This window comes from Ranitomeya imitator, chromosome 1 (assembly GCF_032444005.1).
Source record: "Ranitomeya imitator isolate aRanImi1 chromosome 1, aRanImi1.pri, whole genome shotgun sequence".
In the NCBI taxonomy this organism is placed as follows: Eukaryota; Metazoa; Chordata; class Amphibia; order Anura; family Dendrobatidae; genus Ranitomeya; species Ranitomeya imitator.
The window spans coordinates 579006052-579021921 of NC_091282.1; the positions used below are offsets into that span (position 1 = coordinate 579006052).

Below are 15870 nucleotides of genomic sequence, written 5' to 3' on the forward strand. Positions count from 1 at the left end.
TCTATAGACCAATGGTAGCTGAGAAAAAGTGGAATGTATGTCTAAAAAACAAGGATTTGGAGACCACGGATTGACCTGGCATCTGACGGAGATAACAGACTACTTCAATATGTGGCCTGGATTTTTTTAACCACAAAATACTGTATAGAACAAGGGTAGCAGACCAAAAACTGGAATGTAGGCCTTAAAAGCAAGGATTTGTACACCATAGATAGACCAGGTATCTGACGGAGATAACAGACTGTTTCAATATGTCGCCTGTATTTTTAAAAAAAAATTTAACCACAAAATACTGCATAGACCAAGGGTAGCAAACAAAAATCAGGAATGTATGCCTGAAAAGCACAGATTTGGACACTACAGATAGACTAGGTATCTGACTGAGATAACAGACTGTTTCAATATGTAGCCTGTATTTTTTAATTGTTTTTAAATATAATGACCAGAGGTCCGAATAAGATCCAGTGAGTCACAAACCAAGACCAAGGCAGAAATCTCCAACGGTATTTACTCAAAAGCAAAATAATCAAGGTAATATGGAGAATATTAAGGCAGATGCACCCCAAAGATACACTAATTCAGCAGCAGCTGAAATCACTGTGCCACTCCAAGGTCTCCTGAGAACTGTATACTACAACAGACTAGTAAAAAATTTACCTAACAGGCAACTAAAAACAGGAAACAAGTGTAAATTGAATGTAGTTTTATCAAGGGAGCCCCTGGAACAGCACACTGAGTATAACTTACACCACTCTAATATAAGATACACCTCTAAAGTAACAATTTAACACTCTTAGCAGAGATACCCGGGTATCTATAACTATGGTACCGTATCCTGAGATGGATTTCCTCTCAGGCAGGAATCCGCAGAGGCTGCAGCCAGTTCATATCTTCAGCGCCAATAAGTTACAGCAAGCTCCTCTTGTCTTGTCGGCCGATGCTGAGCCCAAACGCCGGGGACTTAGTTAGTGGTCTCACGATGTTGTCTCTGCTTCTGTAGCTCCTAGGAATGCTTCCACGATAACCCGTCCGTCACTGTATCAGCAGTCTGTCCAGACTTGTTTCTCCACTCAATGCACAGGGAATCCACAGACTTCCAAATACGTACTGGGTTTTAGTAAAGTCTCAGTCTTTTCTTAGATAAAGGGTTAGCTCCTCTCCAGGAAACGTTAGCAACACAAGTCTCTCACAGAGTTAAACAAAAGGTTAGTTTTTCTCCAGGGGAACGTTAGCAACAAAAAGTCTCTCAAAAGCTTCTTTTCCTCCAAAAACACTTGCAGTAAATCCACACACAGTCTCTTGATCTCACAGCAGCTTCTTCTTTTTCTTCCCGCCTTTTTTCTCTCAGCTCTCACTTCCTAGTTTCACTTTACACACGAGACACTAGACCCCACCCCGCAGCACACATTGTCTCTGGGAGTTTTGCACGGTCTGTCATCTGCTGCAACAGGCAAAAACCACAGGGTCCTAGTGCCCTCTCAGTGAGACTACAGTTCACCCTCTTACATGCCACCCCACTAGAGGTTGGCGTCCTCGACATACCTTCCCACTCAAATTCATCTTGAGCATATCGCTGAGGCGGTATTCCTGCCGTAGATCGTGTAGTTCTCCTGAGTCCTACATCAACAGGTGCGACCTTAGAGGGAGCTAGAGTCTCTTCCGTGGTCGTGTTAGTGGGCGTAAGTGGAGTTGTCTCCTCCTGCGGCTCGATGTCCTGTGATACAGCGTCAGGACCAAGCAGTTGACCTGATGCACTCTCCTCAACAACATCCTCCATATCCCCAACATTCTCATCACCCGAGGCCAGATCGGTCACAGGGGGCAAATAAGCAGGCGCAGGAGTAAGCACACCATCAAACTCAAGATCATTCAGAGCTTCCGTCCCTTGAAACATGGCCTCTGGCTCTAGCGGGGTAGGCGCCGAATCTTCAAACCAGCACCGCTGTAACATGTTACGATGCAAATTACGGGTTGGCCCCCCTGTCCCCACCGGTTCGACCTCGTACACTGGAATCTCAGGGTTCACCTGTTTTTTTATCAGATACGGTATCGCCTCCCATCGGTCACTCAGCTTTCCTGACCGTCGTTTTGTCCTCACCAACACTCTGTCTCCCGGAGAGAACAGCTCTGTTTGTACAGGTCGCGTGTCCTTATGGACCACCTGACGAAGGCGGTCGCCCACCTCCTGATGCACCACCCTCAACCGCCGCCGATGCTCTCGTACCCACTCGGATGCAGTCCGAAGGGGGGCGGAGGAGGGATCTGGCATGTTCAAATCCTCAATGTCTCGGCCAGGTCTACCAAACATCAACATGTGTGGTGAGTAACCAGTAGTACTGTGCACCCTGTTATTGTAAGCCCACATCAATTCGGGGAGATACTCAGGCCAGCATGTCTGTTGCTGACTCTCTAAGGACCTCAACATTTGCAACAGGGTCCGATTAAAACGCTCACACGCCCCATTACCCTGAGGGTGGTAAGGCGTTGTTCTCGACTGCTCGATACCATAGAGCTGGTGCAACTCTTTCATCAGCGTCCCCTGAAAGCAGGCCCCTTGATCTGAATGTATTCTCTGCGGACACCCGAACACTTGGAAGAAATGTCGACACACTGCCTCAGCCGCCGACTTGGCCGTCTGATCTCTTGTCGGCACCGCTACAGCATACTTGGTAAAGTGATCTGTCATCACCAGGCAATAGGAGTACCCTGACGTAGAGTACCCTATCAACACGTAGTCAATCATGAGTAGTTCCAGTGGAGCTGAAGTCTTAATAGACTGTGTGGGAGCCCGCTGCTCAGGGCTTTTGTTGAGCCCACAAATTCGGCACTGCCGACACGCGTCGGCCACCATCCCTCCCAACTCAGGGCAGTAGAGGACTCGCTGCAACCACTGAAGTGTCTTTTCACTTCCAAAATGGGCCCCCTTCTCATGCGCCTCACGAGCGACCACTGGCCCCATCCCCACAGGAATTATCAGTTGGTACCGATGCTGCTGCTCCGATGGCAGGTACACCTTACGATACAAAAGACCTTGTTCCACACACAATTTATCCCATTGTCGAAGGAGTTTCATTCCTTCCATGGACAACTGAGCCTTGTCCTCTGCACTGGGCCAGGCCTTGTTTTGTACCCAACGGCGCACAAGTGCAACGTCCGGACACTCATCCTGGACTCTTGTCCAATCTGAGGGTGTTTTACCCAGGACACAGGGCATCCCGGTGGCCACCCCACTTGAGTGTACCACACTTTGGAAGATAGGTATTTGCCCCAAAGCTGAAGTTTCAGTATCCTACAGTTGTCCGTCAACATCTTCCCCGGATGACCCAAGGGGCACTCTTGACAATGCATCTGCATTGCCGTTCTCTCGACCAGAGTGAAATTTAATGCGGTAATTGAACTTGGCCAGTCTGGCGACCCACCGCTGCTCCAACGCCCCCAGTTTTGCATTCTCTAAGTGAGCTAGCGGGTTGTTATCTGTCATGACTAGCACCTCAGCTCCTGTTAGATACTCGGCGAAGCGTTCTGTCATTGCCCACACCAGGGCCAGCAATTCCAGCCGGAATGAGCTGTAGTTAGCCGGATTTCGCTCGGAGTCTCTTAAAGATCTGCTGCCATAAGAAATCACTCGTTCTCGGCCGTCCTGCACCTGTGCTAGTACTGCCCCCAACCCATGAAGACTACCATCGGTATACAACAAAAAAGGGGTGTCAAGCCGGGCGTAGGCCAGCAATGGGGCACTCGTTAGGGCGGTTTTCACTCCATCAAATGCCTTTTTCTGTAGGGGCCCCCATGGAATGGGGTGATTTCAAGGACCCAGCGCTGTCCCTCTCAAAAGTTCATTCAAGGGACTCACCACTTGTGAGAATTTAGGCACAAACCGCCGATAGTATCCTGCTAGGCCCAGGAAGGCCCGCACTTCTCGCAGGTCACAAGGAGGTGGCCACTCTTGTACCGCCTTAATCTTACTGGCTAAAGGTAGTACCCCGTCTGGGGTCACCAGATGCCCCAAATATTCAATCTGGTTTCGTAACAGTTGACATTTTTTTGGCTTTATTTTCAGGCCGTAGCTCTTGAGCCGCCGGAGAACTTGACGCAGCTTCTCCAGATGATCTTCAAATGAGGTTCCGAACACCTCAATGTCGTCCAGATATATCAGGACTGATTCAAAATTTAGATCGCCCAAGCAATGTTCCATCAGGCGTTGGAAGGTTCCCGGGGCGGTAGCGAGGCCAAAGGGCATCCGGTTGAACTCAAAGAGCCCCATTGGCAAGACAAACGCCGTCTTGGCCCGATCTTTTTCAGCCATTGGGACCTGCCAGTACCCGCTTGCCAAATCCAACGTTGAGAAATACTTGGCCCGACCCAGGGCCGACAGGGATTCTTCAATACGGGGTAAAGGATATGCGTCCCGTACGGTGTGGGCATTCAATTTCCGATAGTCCACACAAAATCGGAGTGTCCCATCCTTCTTGCGGACCAAGACTACAGGGGCCGCCCAGGGACTCCGGCTCTCTCGCATCACTTGGTTGTCCAGCATACTGGCCACCATGCTCTTCACCTCTTGATAGAGCGCCGGAGGAATTTGGCGATATCTTTCTCTAATGGGTGGAGTATCCCCCGTTGGAATCTCATGCTCAATTGTCTGGGTACACCCGAAGTCCTCTCCATGTCGGGAAAAGGTCTCTTGATGTTCCCACAAAACTCTCTCCAATTGCTCCAACTGCACGGGGGTCAGCTTCTCCCGATCCACTCCCATCTGCTCCATGATCACATGAACATTCCATTCCTCCGTAGGAGGTTCAGTCCGGCCTACCTTGACCGCGAATGTCCAGGATGACTGTTGGTCTGGTCGCAATTCGAACCCTGCATTTTCCGGCATGAACAGTTCAGCCAGTATGGTCCCAGCGGGAATTGCAACAGCTTCATCTAAAACATTGATGCATCGGACCGGCACTCGTCCATTCTTCACAATCGCCAAAGACCGGGCCACATGTACCTTGGCAAATGAGGAACCCTCTCGGGCGGGCTCAAGTAGCACTTCAAGCCTATTCAATCTCTGTGCAGCTCCCACAGGCAGCATTAAGAGTTCCTCTTGTCTGGGTCCCAGCAGGATCGGGGCCCTCGAAGTCACTCGGACCCGGCCCACCCGGCCACCTGGGACCGCACTTTTCAGCAAGTCGCAACTCAGCACTAGACGGTGTAGAATTCTCTGTGTGGGTTGGTGTCTTGTCGCACGGGCCCAGTATCGGGGTCCTTCACTGGCATACATCTGGTGATTCAAATCTCGCAGCACGTTCATTCCGAGCGTCACTTCCATCCCTCTTCTAGGGGGGTGATCCACCAGTACTACTCCTTTCTGCCCCAGCTCTTGACCAAACATTTTTAGTTGCATCCACACGATCCCTTTTACTGACAATTGACCATTATTTGCGGCGGTCAGTCGTATCACTCGGCCATCCTCTGGAATCACTAGTCAACTGAAGTATCTCTCATATACTTCTAGAGGCATTATAGTACATTCGGATCCCGTGTCAACCAAGCACCTCATCTTCCGCCCTTCAAACTCTGCTTCTATCACTGGACTACATGCAAACAAATCTTGTTCATTCCGTCGAGGGCTTTGTGTGGGTGGGGCCGCTGCTGCTTGCCCTCTCATGGCAGCGGCCGGAAGTTTAAAGCCGGCGACGGGGTTTCTGGGGCTGTAAGCGCCCGGCAGTAACGCGAGATGTGTCCCTGGCGGCCACACTTCCAGCAGGTGATTATTCCTCGTGGGCGAGGGCTTGACTCATTCTGATAGGACGACCCGGCCATTTGCGGGGTCACCGTTCCAGGGGGTGGGGCAGGAGGTTCCCGTGAGGGGGTAGAGGCGGGATCAACTGTCAGTTGAGACAATTTCAGCTTCAACTCCTTCACCTCAGCACGCAAAGCTTGTACCACGCTTACCAGCCCCTCTCCCCCCGACCCTGATGACCCACCTTCCTCCAGCTGGGCACTGTTCACTGACCCCTCGGGAACATAGGCTGATTTCTCTTCCCTTTCCACTGCAGCTCGGTAAATCTGCCAGAAAGATAACTCTGGTGCAACCCGGGCCATTTCCAACAGTTTGTCCTGGAGCAGTCTATTGGCTAAACCGGTGATGAATTGGTCCCGGAGCAAGCGGTCTACCTCCCGGAACGCCCCCATGGCCCCCGGGTCTAGTCGCTGCATCTCATTCAACATCTCTTGCAAAATATTAGAGTACTGCATCAGGGACTCACACTCTCTCTGGGGACGATTAAAGAATAGGGACCGAAGCTGGGCCACACGCGCTCGGCCCCCCAAACTCCCCTCTAACAGTTCCAAAATCTTTTCTAATGTATTCCTCTCTTATTCTGGGCGCACCATCACCATACGCCTAATATCACCCCCCAGTGCATTTAATGACAGCTCAGCGCGTAACGCGGGGGTCAAATTACACATGCGCAGAATACTCCGGATTCTCTCAGCCCAATCTTGCAACGCCATATTGCGCCCATTGTATTTCGGCATGTGCTGAAGTAAAGCTCCTACAGGCACATACCCTCCCGGAGTCGCAGCGGCTGCCAGGGGAACCCCAACCCCCGAGGAGGATGCGGATACAGCGGGGTCATTTCCACCCTCGCCCCCGTCCATGACAAACACTGGATCCTGCCGACTACGCCAAAAATGTAATGACCAGAGGTCCGAATAAGATCCAGTGAGTCACAAACCAAGACCAAGGCAGAAATCTCCAACGGTATTTACTCAAAAGCAAAATAATCAAGGTAATATGGAGAATATTAAGGCAGATGCACCCCAAAGATACACTAATTCAGCAGCAGCTGAAATCACTGTGCCACTCCAAGGTCTCCTGAGAACTGTATACTACAACAGACTAGTAAGAAATTTACCTAACAGGCAACTAAAAACAGGAAACAAGTGTAAATTGAATGTAGTTTTATCAAGGGAGCCCCTGGAACAGCACACTGAGTATAACTTACACCACTCTAATATAAGATACACCTCTAAAGTAACAATTTAACACTCTGAGCAGAGATACCCGGGTATCTATAACTATGGTACCGTATCCTGAGATGGATTTCCTCTCAGGCAGGAATCCGCAGAGGCTGCAGCCAGTTCATATCTTCAGCGCCAATAAGTTACAGCAAGCTCCTCTTGTCTTGTCGGCCGATGCCGAGCCCAAACGCCGGGGACTTAGTTAGTGGTCTCACGATGTTGTCTCTGCTTCTGTAGCTCCTAGGAATGCTTCCACGATAACCCGTCCGCCTCTGTATCAGCAGTCTGTCTAGACTTGTTTCTCCACTCAATGCACAGGGAATCCACAGACTTCCAAATACGTACTGGGTTTTAGTAAAGTCTCAGCCTTTTCTTAGATAAAGGGTTAGCTCCTCTCCAGGAAACGTTAGCAACACAAGTCTCTCACAGAGTTAAACAAAAGGTTAGTTCTTCTCCAGGGGAACGTTAGCAACAAAAAGTCTCTCAAAAGCTTCTTTTCCTCCAAAAACACTTGCAGTAAATCCACACACAGTCTCTTGATCTCACAGCAGCTTCTTCTTTTTCTTCCCGCCTTTTTTCTCTCAGCTCTCACTTCCTAGTTTCACTTTACACACGAGACACTAGACCCCACCCCGCAGCACACATTGTCTCTGGGAGTTTTGCACGGTCTGTCATCTGCTGCAACAGGCAAAAACCACAGGGTCCTAGTGCCCTCTCAGTGGGACTACAGTTCACCCTCTTACATAAACACCAAATACTCTATAGACCAAGGGTAGCAGACAAAAAACTAGAATGTAGGCCTGAAAAGCAAGGATTTGGATACCATAGATGGACCCGGCGCCTGACTCAGATAACAGACTGTTTCAATATGTGACCTGTATTTCTTAAAAAAATTTAAACACCAAATACTATATAGACCAAGGATAGCAGAAAAAAACTGGAATGTATGCCTGAAAAGCAAGGATTTGGAGACCACTGATACACTAGGCGTCTGATGGAGATAACAGACCGTTTCAATATGTGGCCTGCATTTTTGTTAAAAATGTTAACCACCAAATGCTGTATAGACCAAGGATAGCAGACCACAAAGTGGAATGTATGCCTGAAAAGCAAGGATTTGGAGAACACAGATAGACCAGGCATCTGACTAAGATAACAGACTGATCAAAATGTGGCCTTGATTTTTTTGGCCCTACAAAATTGTGTCAATATGAAGGCTATGACACTAAAAAATAAAATTGGAGTACTAAAATTGTTAAATATTTTGCGCAATGATATGTGATGCGTGTGGTGTACAAATCACAGTGATAAATATAAGAACTGTAGCTAAATATTTTTGGGCCAGCTACAGATTTTTTTGGTCATCAAAATGGAGTCCAAAATTGTTGTAAGACACTACAAAAAATACTATAGTACAAAAAAGAAAAAAATAATTTTCTGCGCACTCACATCTGATGCATTTGACAAAAAAATTTAATTGTTAGATTTTCAAGCTCTTGTATTGAAATGACCTGGCTGTATTCTGCAGTGTGACCAAGCAAATTAATGTAGAAAAAAGGGGGCTATGGATTGCTTTGTAATAAAATTAGCAGGTATAAGGTGCAAAAAATAAATAAATACTAGCCACAGATAACAGCAGCTAGGTATGTATAAAATACGCAGCAACAGACAGTAATGGAGCCCTTTGATGTATGCAGTGAGATCTATATACTCACATGCAGTGCCTGCATGCCTTGCACTGATGTGGATATGTGCACATAGACTCCCATGCCTACCTAGCACTGCAATCTATGTACCCCCGAATTTGTCCTAAAAAGGACTGTTAGTTAACAGGATTTGTGAATTGATCACTAGTAGCTCTCCCTACACTAGCTGAGTCTGGAGCAGAATGCGGCAAGAAGGGCGGCACCAGGTCTCTTATAAATCTGATGACGCTGTGCGGTCAGCCAATCACTGTAATACCACAACAAAGATGGCTGTGGTATTACAGTGCATGGCATACAATCCCTGTATGTTGTTTGGCGCTCTAAAAAGCGCCAAAATTAAAAGTAGGAGACCCGAGCTCCCACCGAATAATCCCAAAAATGCTCTGTGCTCGCCGAGTACACCGAGCACAGTGATACTCAGGTGAGTACAGAGTAGTGGCGAGCACATTCGCTCATCACTAAACTTTACCCTTAGTAACACACTACACTGTCATGGACTCAAATTTTACAGGGCACACATGGTCCCCTGGCTTACGCCAGCACATGTGCAGGTCCATTTGACATCACAATGACCATCTGGATGATTCAGTAGAAGCATGAGAAAAGGTCATGTGGTTAGACGAGAACAAAATATAACTTTATGGTATCAAATCCACTTGCCGTGTTTGGAGGAAGAAGAAGGATGAGTACAACCCCAAGAACACCGTCCCAACCATGAATTATGGTGGAGGAGACAGGATGACTGCACCGTATTGAAGGGAGGATGGATGAGGTCATGTATTGCGAGGTTTTGGCCAACAGCCTCCTTCCCTCAGTAAGAGTATTGAAGATGGATTGTGACTTGGTCTTCCTGCATGACAATGACCCAAATCACACAACCAGGGCAACTAAGAAGAAGCATTTTAAGGTCCTGGAGTGACTTAGCAGGTATCCAGACCTGAACCCAATAGAAAAAGCTTTGGAGGGAGCTGGAACTCAATGTTGTCCAGCAACAGCCCTGAAACCTTGAAGATCTGGAGATCTGTATGGAGAAGTTGGCCAAAATCCCTGCTACAAGTGTGTTAGGTGTCAAGTTTCCACCTCTGCACAGGGGGAATCTCAAACCATCTCCGCTGCGGTCTCCCATTCTTCTCCAGCCACAGTGAACCCTGCTCAGCGGAGATGTCAGTCCCATCATCTATCTCAGGGTGATACTGGGCGACTGGCTACCACTCTTCTTCCAGGCTCTGCCTTTGTAGCCAGCGCTGATCAATAGTGAGCAGATCTTTCTGGGACTAAGTCCTGCTTTTCCCATACTGGGCATGCCCACGGGACGACCTCTCACTGGAGGTCGGTGGTCACATGTGCAGGTCCTGAAACGGTTCCTATTGGACCACTAGGAAGATTTTGTAGCTAAAGCTATGAAAGGTTCTCATGGCCACATGGCCGCATGGCCATGCGCTAGAATCAACATATGTATGAGCTTTGCTAATTGTGGTCACGGCCGTATGTGGACAGGGTTTGGCTGAAATAAGCCCCTAGAATACCGGCACCTCCGGTGAGGAGTTTGTATATATATATAGGCAGGGCTGGCTCTTAGCCTCTAGAATTCCGGTTCCACCAGAGAGGAGTGTTTTGTGTGCTTCTCTGTGTGTGACCACTGACTGCCATCAGCTCAGCAGTTACCTGTGTTCCCCATGTGAAGTTAACAGGGCACAGTGTCTTCTTTCTGTGCGACTCTGTGAAGTAACAGAGTTCGCTTATACTGCCATATAGTGCCGTCATTTGTTAGCAGCAGGTTCCTCCTGCACAGTGGACCCCGGGCTGCGAACACACCAATAATAACATCTATATTTACTCGGTGCCTTCCGCTAGCCCTGACACAGTGTGTGTAAATTTGGTCAAAACTACAGGAAACGTCTAACCTCTGTAATTGCTAACAAAGGTTTCTTTACAAAATATTAAGTTCTGTTTCTCTATTTTATCAAATATTTATTTCATGCAATAAAATGAAAATTAATTATGTAACACTCATACAATGTGATTTTCTGGTTTTTATTTTTAAAATTCTGTCTGACAGTTGAAGTGCACCTGCGATAAAAATTACAGACTTCTCCATTTATTATAGGTGGAAAAATTAGCAATATCAGCAGTGTATCACATGCTTAATTCCCCTACTGTATTTTTATTTAAGGAAATGTTATATTAATTTCATTTTATTTATTTATTTTTTTTTCCAGGAAAAACAGTACTTTTCCTTTCCTGGGGAACTGCTAATGAGAATGCTCAAGATGCTAATTCTACCTCTTATTACATCAAGGTGACTTATTTAACTATTTCTGAATTTGTTAGTGACCTCATCTGCGTTCACATGCATGTATTTTTGTGTTGCAATAATAGTTAAACCACAGCGGTTTCGTCATTATTTTTAATATTAAAAATTGCTGTGCAAGTTTTTGTTTTTGTTATAGTTGTGGCAGCAATATAAGCACACAACCTTAATGAATTGAATTGAATTAATGCTGTTACTTAGGTTGTAATCGGTCTGATGAACTGCAGCTCTGCCATATGTCATATGTTGTTGTATACCGTTAAAGTTACCATGTACTGAACAAATGACAGCACAATGCTATAGACAAATAGATACAATATACTGTACATAAATAATATTATTATGTACTGTAAATAGTGATGGGTGAGCATGAAAATGTTCAGGTGCTCGGGTCGAGCAAATTGGAATGCTCGGGTGCTCGACCCGAGCAACGAACCCAAAGTTAGTCTAGCAGGACAGAAATCGATGGGAACAGTGCTCAGTTGACATGGGAACAGCATAGGGAAGACCCCAGGAAGCATTTCTGGCTCCCAGGTTACTGCTGTGAACAATGTTGTCAGAGTCTTACAGCGCTTTTATACACACAATAAAACATACAAAAACTAAAAAAAAAATGGATTTGCCTGCGAAATATGTTAAGGAATATCCTTTCCAGGGTAATAACTTGTATATAAGGCAAAATAAATAACCAAAAACAAAAATCGTCCTCCACACCTTGGGCTATGTCCACACGTAGCATTTTTGATGCGTGTTTGAATTTTAGCATTGCTTTCAACCAAGACAAATGCATTCACTGGGAAATGTCATTTTAACATTTTACGATCTTATCTGGCCATGTCATGTATGATACATAATCAGCACATCCTGTTTCATTTATGAAGGAAGGACTCACTTATGAAGGAAGGACTCTGAAAGCCTATTTTTAGGGCCAGCAGAGCCTTTTATAGGGCCTTTACTATTCTTAAAGGGCCAGCAGTCGGCCCTCACTATTCTTAGAGAGCCTTCAGCCGGCAGTGGGTCTCCTATACTGTTATTGCATATGCAGTGAGTGGCAGGGCTGCCCAAAATTTGGATGCACCCCAATACCCCTTTGAAGAGACCTATAAGAGGGCCTCCTGAAAACAATGTTCCCATTTTTAGGAACAGGGTCTCCCATACTGTTTGCCTGTTTGATGTAATAAAGCAGCACCCCCATATAGGCAGACTTTGTAATAAGGCAGCCCCCATAGTCAGACCCTGTAATAAGGCAGCACTTCCATATAGGCAGACCCTCTAATAAGGCAGCCCCCATAGTGAGATCCTGTAATAAAGCAGCACCCCCATATAGGCAGACTCTGTAATAAGGCAGCCCCCATAGTCAGACCCTGTAATAAAGCAGCCCCCCCCCATAGGCAGACCCTGTAATAAGGCGGCAGCACCCATATAAAAATAAATAAATATATACTCACCTCTCTTCTTCCTGGTTCCTGCTCTGCTCCCGCTGATCTCCTGACAGCGGGTGTCGGGCAGTGACGCCATCGTGCCCAATGTCAGTGTTAGCGACGTGAGATGCCGACACTGAGAGGGGGATGATGGGAGATAGAGCGTAGCGCTCCTTCTCTGATCATTGCAATCAGCTGTATAGGCTAACTGCCGGTACAGCTGATCGGTACACTGCTTGCACCGGGCCCCCCCCCCGCCTGCTCAGGGGCCCCATAGCAGCAGATGAGGGAGATCGATTCTCCCTGCTCTTCCGCAGAAAGTAACTGTATCGGCGTGCGCAGCACTCTTCAGGTGCTTCATGAGAACTAAGCAATGTGGAAGGAAAAAAATGAACATTTAACTTTTTTCACAAAAAATTATCTTTAGACTCAAACATTTTTATTTGCCCAAAGGTATCAGAAAAAATGGAACACAAAATTTGTTGTGCAATTTCTTTGGAGTACTGATACCCCGTATGTGGGGGAAAGCCACTGCTTGGGCACATGGCAGGGCTCAGAAGGGAAGGAGCACAAAATTGGCTGGAATCAATGGTAGGCACCATGTCCCTTTTGGATAATCCCTGATGTACCTAAACAGTGGAAACCCCCAATTCTAACTTCAACCCTAACCACAACCCTAACCCCAAAACTACAACCCTAGCCCCAACACAACTCTAACAACAACCCTAACCCCAACCCTAACCCTATCCCCAATACTAATCATAGCCCAATCCTAACCCTAGTCACAACCCTAACCCTAGCTGAACCCTAACCCTAGCTCTAACCTCAACCCTAATCCTAACCCTAGCCCTAACCCAAACCCTAATGGAAAAATGGAAATTATTTTATTATTTTTACCTAACTAAGGGGGTGACAAAGGGGGTTTGAGTTACTATTTTTTTTTATTTTGATCACTGTGATAGGATCTATCACAGTGATCAAAATGAACCAATAGGAAACATAGTTTAGTGTGTGCTAGCAGCTGAACATAAACAATATAAATCTAGTATTGCTGCAATCGCACCTTCCCGAAGATTAAAGTTGTCTAATAATTTATACCACATGATGAACAGCATAAAAAAGTAAAACCACTTCTTCACCTGCTGTTGATTTTTTTCTTTCTGCTTCCTAAAGATCGCCGTAAGTCCTGGCTCTCATTTATCCTGAGCTCTGCTCTGAGCGCTTACACTGGGGTTTCCACATAAATCTCGGAAATACGTGATTTAGATAGAATCACCAGCAGAAGATTCCCTATAATGAGGCAAATGGAGTCACTATGAACACCATCTAGCGTATGATTTGGCGGTGTCCGTCTTTTTAAGTGTGCAAAAATGCGCAGTCATCCATAGTCTTGTGCACCTCTAAAAAGAGGGACATCACCGAAAGAAGCCAGATGACATCCAGAGTAATTCTGAGTCTTCTTTATAGTGAAAGGATCCTTCAGAGGTTTCATCTCAATAACGTCATTCAAAGATTTAGATGGAAACCCCGATGTAAGTGCTTAATGTAGAGCGCAGGATAAATGTTATGTAAAATGTTCACGATACAAGTTTCAATTCGGTCCACAAAAAAAATCAAGTCACCACTCATGTCCGTTATCTGACAATGTTACTGATTCTGGAAAAACTTTATGGCTCCTTGCCCCCTTAAAAAAATCAAGCAAATTCTACACTTCTAAATGCAGATTTAGAGCCATTAATCAAGTCTCCTCTTTGAAAGGAAATTATTTATTAGATTCCTATAACAGTGCTACACACAGAAAACCTTGTGAACTACCATCGAGTATTAACCAAGAGATTAACAATATTACTCTCTCTACACAATATAGTTCACAGTATAAGGCCGGCCTCACACTCAGCGTATAAAAATACGGTCCGTAATTTAGGCAGGGTGTGTCAACGTATTTTGCGCATGGCATCCTCCGTATGTAATCCATCCTCATATGAACTCGAACCTGGGAAAATATTCTGAAAAGTTCCCATGCTCGAGTGTCATGATTCCAATGGCAGGGAATCACAAAAGGACAAGCACCAACGAGCTCTAGGGTGATGGAACCTGAGCTGACCGCGACCCTAAACCTGAACACACAAATAACAATAGCCGGGGAACGTGCCTACGTTGATCCTAGACGTCTCGCACCAGCCGAAGATCTAACTTCCCCTATTAGAAGAAACACAGACCTCTCTTGCCTCCAGAGAAATACCCCACAGAAATAGCAGCCCCCCACATATAATGACGGTGAAATGAGAGGAAGGCACATACACAGTATGAAAACAGATTCAGCAAAATGAGGCCCGCTAAAACTAGATAGCAGAGGATACAAAAGTAAACTGCGCGGTCAGCAAAAAACCCTTCAAAAAAACCATCCTGTAATTACTTGAACTCATGTTCCAACTCATGGAACATGAGGAGCAATTACAGCCCACTAGAGCAACCAGCAGCAAAGAAACAATTATAAGCAAGCTGGACAAGACAAAAATAAAGCAAAACGTGGAACAAGAAAATCAAAAACTTAGCTTGTCCTGAAGATTACTGAAGCCAGAAGCTGAGGTAACAAAACACTCTGATAACCTTGATAGCCGGCGGGGAAAAGACAAGAAAGCCCGGTTAAATAGGAAACTCCCAAATCCTAATAGAACAGGTGGACACCAGAGACAGCAGAACACAAATCACCCAGTACCATCAGTAACCACCAGAGGGAGCCCAAAAACAGAACTCACAACAGTACCCCCCCTTGAGGAGGGGTCATCGAACCCTCACGAGAACCACCAGGGCGACCAGGATGAGCCCTATGAAAAGCGCAGACCAAATCATCAGCATGAACATCAGAGGCAACCACCCAAGAATTATCCTCCTGACCATAACCCTTCCACTTGACCAAATATTGGAGTTTCCGTCTGGAAACACGAGAATCCAAGATCTTCTCCACAACATACTCCAATTCTCCCTTCACCAGCACCGGAGCAGGAGGCTCAAGCGAAGGAACAACAGGTACCTCATACCTCCGCAACAACGACCGATGGAACACATTATGAATAGCAAACGATGCCGGGAGATCCAAACGAAACGACACAGGGTTAAGAATTTCCAAGATCCTATAAGGACCGATGAACCGAGGCTTGAACTTAGGAGAAGAGACCTTCATAGGAACAAAACGAGAAGACAACCACACCAAGTCCCCAACACGAAGTCGAGGACCCACGCGGCGACGGCGATTAGCAAACTGCTGAGCCTTCTCCTGGGACAACTTCAAATTGTCCACCACATGACTCCAAATCCGATGCAACCTATCCACCACCATGTCCACTCCAGGACAATCAGAAGGCTCCACCTGACCAGAGGAAAAACGAGGATGAAACCCCGAATTACAAAAGAAAGG

General features: G+C 46.4%; 1 protein-coding gene across 1 annotated transcript in view; it reads left to right on the forward strand.

Moving 5' to 3' along the window:
• LOC138680259 (excitatory amino acid transporter 5-like) overlaps positions 1 to 15870 on the forward strand; it is a 1936174-nt gene that overhangs the window by 156212 nt on the left and 1764092 nt on the right. The window contains exon 2 of the mRNA XM_069767861.1: positions 10940 to 11019. Coding sequence (XP_069623962.1) covers positions 10940 to 11019 — 80 coding nt within the window. The remainder of the gene's footprint in view (positions 1 to 10939; positions 11020 to 15870) is intronic.